We start from the raw sequence: 5,685 nt of genomic DNA on the forward strand, positions 1-5,685 counted from the left end.
TCCCCTTTGGTTTCTGTTTTTTTTTTTTTTTTTTTTTTAGAAAACATCGACACGTTTGCATGTAAACACATCCTCATCGATTTGCTTATGTCCATAACACATTTAGACCTTCAGGCTGAACTATATTTACATGTCTGATGTGAAACAGAAGCATAAACAGTGAGTGTTATTGTTCTAGTCATATTCCATTACATTTCATTCAGTCTTATTCATCTGTTAGTCATATTACGTTCACTCCTAAAATCCAAAAATATACAAAAAATATCAAACGCAAAACTATTATTATTATTTTTTACAAAGCTGTGTGAAATATTTTTTAAAATGCATGTCAATTCAATGTTTGCTATTATCATGGGAAGCAAATTGTAAACATTTTCAATAATAAATGTATATAATGAATGTTTAATTGTGCTTGTTCATCAGATCCCTTTTAAAGCAGCACTATGTAACTTTTTTCTGTGTTCAAAATGTGCAAAATGTATATAATGAGCGAGTACATCATGAATTCATCTTCCAAACCAGGTTTTTGTCTTCTTCCGAATCACTACGGTACACTTATAATAAGTACTTATATTTGGACTATTGTAGCCTGGTCACCGCTGCGGAGGAACACATACCTGCGTGAATCGCCAGAGACATAAACTTAGAGAAGTAGCTCCGGTTGGAATTTTCTTCCGCGGGATGTGTGCAGTTCTGTTTACACAGTGCTGCTTTAATAAAACCAAGTAACAGGGAAGTTACAGTACACATCAAAATTTAAACAAGATTTAAAGCTTATTTTTGTTGGATTTGATCAAGTCAAGTGATCATTCTCATGTAAGGTAAGCAGTCAAGAGATGAGACTACTGTTTATAAATAATATTAATTATAGCAGAGAATGAAGAGAGGAGTGATCAATATACATTAAGGTCAGTAGGATTTTGTGATTTGCGCCATACTCTTTCTGCAGCTCTGAGCTTAGAACGATACTCACGGAGGACATCAGATAGCCAAGGGGCAGAAGAGGTGGTACGAGCTGGCCTGGAAGACAAGGGGCAGACAGTGTCTAAACAAGATGTAAGAGTGGAGCAGAAAGTATCAGTAGCACGGTTAACATCAAGAGATGATAACTCTTCAGGAGAAGGAAGCGAAGATGAAACCATAGCAGATAGCCGGGAGGGTGTGAGAGAGCGTAGGTTACGTCGAAAAGTGACATGTGTAAGGGTATGTGTTGCGTCAGGAACCATGTTGAGGTTAAGAGTGAGGAGGAAGTGATCCGAGGTGTGCAGTGGAGGAACCAGCACATGATCAGTGGAGCAGTGTCGTGTGTAAATAAGGTCCAGTTGGTTGATGATTTGTGAGTAGCCATAGTTAATACTCGCTTGAGATCAAAAGAGACAAGCTGAGTGTGGAATGTATACTTACCCCAGGACTTGTGAGCGTCAGCCCGGGCTGTTTCCAGTTATCGTGAAGGACGCCACTCATCCCTCCCACAGTGTCTTCCAGCTCCTGCCATCAGGTAGAAGGTACCGGAGTACCAAAGCTTGCTCTGTCAGACTGCTCAACAGCTTTTTCCCCACGCTGTGAGAGCCCTCAACTCCAATCTCCCTCTGAAACCTCGTCCACAACCCCTACCTCCTGAAACTAGGAACATTCGGTCTTCGAATTAAGCCTTTAAAGGATGCAAAATCTGAATTGGGAAGCAGCTTATGTGTCCTTAACATGTCTTAATTGTAAATATAATGTTGGATTTTATAATTTAATTATCATTCTGATGTTGAGAAACAGTCAAGAGACGAGATTGCAGGTTGTGCAGGAGTTTATTTGAGCTGCTGTTGTTGACATGTTCTTTTATGTTTGGCACAAAAATATTGTAGATATTTTATACCCAACCTTCACTCCTTTAAGAATAAACAATATTTCATTTAGCAGAGGCACATAATGTTGGTGCTCATTGATTCACATTCAACCAGTCATTTCTAATCAGACATGATTAATTCATGAAACTCGATATAAGAGAGAGAAGCAGCTGCAACAGCATACAAAGATCCTTAAAAGACAAATAAGGCATTTTGAAAACTCATATCATACTCTTCAGTTACATGAATTATCTCATAATAAATCGAAGGAACATTGTATAAATATATATCTAATGATGAGTACATATGATGCCATTCAATCCCACAAAATTCAATTAATTTCTCATAGTTAGTAAATAAAAAAAATTTAGAAAAGCAAAACATACTTTAACATTAATTCTTGCCTTTGGCTCTTAAAATGGAGCAAACGAACCCACAGGAATCACACTGATACATCATCCACCTGAAGATAAACAGACCCTCAACAGAACAAATCAGACAATTTACAGCTCAATAACAGTTTACTGAAGAATACGTTTGAACTATATTAACAAACATCTGAGCAAAATATTTCTGCCTTTTTAACCCTCAGGTGCGACTGCCTGCTGAGACTGAAATTAATATATGTAAAATGATTATTTAACAAAGTGCTGAATGAAAATGAAGTTAAAGGAAGTGAACACACAAGCACTTGTTTTCTTACATGAAAGGTCTGTGTATCTTTCACTCTTAATATCTGCTGCAGATGAAGTTGAGTTTGTCAGTTTCAGGACGGCTGATCCAGCGCTGATCTCCTCCAGACTGAACTGCTCCAGATCTCACTGTGTGTTCACAGTCCTCCTCTGATGTGCCGTTCCCTGGAGCCCAGTTCTGATAGCACACGGTCTCTCCACTCACCCAGAACCAGATGCCCACAGTGCAGGAGTGACGTAAACCCAACCACACCGCCGCAGTAGACGCCCGTTTAACCACGTTCATCACCTCATGCTGAATCTCTTCTGAATGAACCGAGACCAGATCCACATGATTCTGTCTGCAGTATCTCAGAGCTTCAGACCACGTCAGATTCTCTCTGATCACAATCAGTTTATCTGGAAACCAAACAAAGCACAAGCAGAAACTAGAGAGAGACTGATCAAAAACAACATGCAGAACAAACACTGTGGATGAATTTGTCATGTCAGACGTGTAGCGTGAACTTTAAGAGATCTGGAGGTGATGGATGGATTGTGTGTGTTCTGTGAGGATCTACTCACCTTCATGACACACAAAAAGAAAATGGCTGTCGCAAGAGATATCAATCCATCGTCCCTGAGCGTTCTGTTCAACAGCTGTACAGTTTTCAACTCCATCATTATTAGGTTCACCAGTGTTCCAGTATCTGAATGAGGAGTTACTCTGATCTGACCACTGCCATGAGTCTCTGACTCTGAACAGACCGATCCAGACATGTGATCCAGATGAGTTATTATCTTTAATGATCTTCTCAACCTGTTCACTCTCATTCTGGTTTCTTACACTGACCAGATCAGTGTGATTCTGTCTGCAGTAACTCTGAGCGTTTCCCCAATTCATTGCCTGATTGACAAAGATGAGTCCTGTGTTCGCTTTAAGAAAAACAAATGGGAACAGCCATTATGAATACTTGATTCAGACATAAAGAGAAGTTGTTACACAACAGCTAAACATGCTATTAACTAATCCACAGAAACATTTACTTGGACTGTAGATTACTAATTTATAAATTAATAGTTAATAATTTAATTGTTTTAATGGACTATCATGAACTATATTTGAGTTCATGTACGAGTAAAATAAAGCTATTACAGGTTTGTGTTGATATACTGAAGACCGAAATAACAAACTCTAGCACCTCGCTGCTGTATATATTTCTTATGAACATTAGAGTTATTATCAGATGATTGTTATGATTATTAACAACTAGATCCATATCAATCTCTATTAACTTTATTTTTATGTAGTCTCTTTAACTGCATGTTCCCATTGTGACAAATTACCCCATAGTGACAACTGTCAAAGTTTCTCAAGGAGTGCGGGAACAAGGAGACGTGGAGACACTCAACAGAGACTTTAATAAAACCAAAACCGCAGGGATTCAAACACTGACAGACGTGAAGACGTTCAATTCCAGACAGACCGCACAGACTCGAACTTAAATACACAGGGAAACAAGGATAATAACTAGACGCACCTGGAACAAATTAGGAAAATTTGGAAACAATTAGGACAGGAACAGGAAGGACCAAATAAGGGCATGGAAACACATGGGGAGCAAAACACACATGGAACAAAGTCTGACAACAACAAAAGATGAAGCCTTTTTTTTTTTCTGGAAAATATTGAGTCTATACAGAAATTGTTTCGACATTGAAAGTGTGACAAATATACGGTCACGTCTATATTCACAATCAAATTAAAATAGGGGTTAGTAGTGCATTAAAATATGCACATCTATAAATGAATGGTTGTTGAATTTCTATAAATTAATTTTAAATAGCTGCACTCACTGTTGTTGCAGATGAATTGCCGGTTATCACTACATGGCAAATCCTCCCATTGTCCATTTAACATCATTGCACAATCATCTCTGCCTTCTGGTTGTCCAGTAGCCCAGTTCAGATAGAGCACAGGTTCAACTGAAGACCACTGCCATTCATCACGACCCGTCTTCTGCAGCCCAATCCAGATACGTTCACCATTCACACTCTTGTTCAGCTCGTTCATGTCGTTCATGTTGTCAACGGTGGCCAGATCTGTGTAATTCTCTCTGCAGTGTCTCTGAGCTTCAGTCCAGTTAATCTTCTCATTTATAAAGTGATACTGACGCTGAACACATTCAGATACGGAGCAGAGAGCTGTGAAAGAGAGGCTTTGCTTTAATGCTTTTCATAACAGACCTAATGAAACTATAAACCATGAATAAAACCACAAACACACTCACCAATGAGAAGAATGAAATATAGAGCTTGCTCCATTTCTGAGGAAGAAAGACTCTCTTATTCATCTTGGAGTAAAACATAATATTTTAAAAAGCATATTATCAGTGTAACAGGATTCATGGTTTATGGTTAAAGAATAAACATGTGAGTTGTTCTTACTTTAGAGGTCGTGTGTTTCTGTCCTGAGTCTGATGTTTCTGTCTGCAGCTTCAAACTATATGATTATTATATCTGCTCTCATCCGTCACTCAGCACGTCACTTATTTGTTTATTACTCTAGAACCCCTATTTCATATTCACTTCCTTTATACTGGTCTATTTTCCCACTTCTTTCCCCTAATTTGCATATTGACGACTGTGTCAGTCAGTTTGAGTCAATATGAATATGGACCTCAATTATAAGAAAATTATAAACATAAGAACATTCATAATTTGCATTCTAACATTCACAACTAACCAGTTGATTTCATGTTATTGGTGGACTGCATAATTTGAGTTAAATCCCTGTTCAATTTGACATGTATATTTCTCTGTTGAGGCACTTTTTAATGCGGTGTTGAAACGAACACCCCACTAATGAGCTGATTGATGAGGGTTGAGTTCATTAGTGAAGACAAGTGATACTGGTTACTGAGAGCCTTAAAAAACCCTCTGTTTGAGGCTCCAGTCAAAGAGAAAGAAACGTGTGTGAGATGAAGGAGTGATTTGGACCGGTGGTTTAGTGGTTCCTTGAGAAGTGGGTATACTCTTAATTTATTCCACATCCCAGCAAAAGATGAACGCCCTGCGTTATAAACTATGACATGTCAAACTAGTCTTGCATATTTAGTTCACCCTGAAATGTGCCTGTTGTATTTGCACACTGTCACTCAACTTCTGCTGCTTGA

The 5,685-nt window shown here is 38.4% G+C and overlaps 1 protein-coding gene across 1 annotated transcript; it reads right to left on the minus strand.

The window, feature by feature from the left end:
• Window positions 1-2,443: 2,443 nt before the first annotated feature.
• On the minus strand, window positions 2,444-4,834 carry LOC107657187 (C-type mannose receptor 2-like). The gene is made up of 4 exons (XM_016445211.1): window positions 4,801-4,834; window positions 4,367-4,714; window positions 3,095-3,445; window positions 2,444-2,929 (listed from the first exon to the last, which is right to left on the minus strand). The coding sequence occupies exons 1-4, from the start codon at window positions 4,832-4,834 to the stop codon at window positions 2,568-2,570; spliced, it is 1,095 nt and encodes a 364-aa protein (XP_016300697.1). The 3' UTR covers window positions 2,444-2,567.
• Between the last annotated feature and the right edge of the window lie 851 nt (window positions 4,835-5,685).

This window comes from Sinocyclocheilus anshuiensis, unplaced genomic scaffold (assembly GCF_001515605.1).
Source record: "Sinocyclocheilus anshuiensis isolate Anshui unplaced genomic scaffold, SAMN03320099.WGS_v1.1 scaffold171, whole genome shotgun sequence".
NCBI classification, from domain to species: domain Eukaryota; kingdom Metazoa; phylum Chordata; class Actinopteri; order Cypriniformes; family Cyprinidae; genus Sinocyclocheilus; species Sinocyclocheilus anshuiensis.

Bases quoted from the DNA above. Each gene is read 5' to 3' on its own strand.
- LOC107657187 (XM_016445211.1), bottom strand. From the start codon at position 4,834: ATGGAGCAAGCTCTATATTTCATTCTTCTCATTG. The intron at 4,715-4,800 runs GTGAGTGTGTTT...TCTCTTTCACAG, and splicing joins ATATTTCATTCTTCTCATTG to CTCTCTGCTCCGTATCTGAA. The intron at 2,930-3,094 runs GTGAGTAGATCC...TTTGGTTTCCAG, and splicing joins TCTTTTTGTGTGTCATGAAG to ATAAACTGATTGTGATCAGA.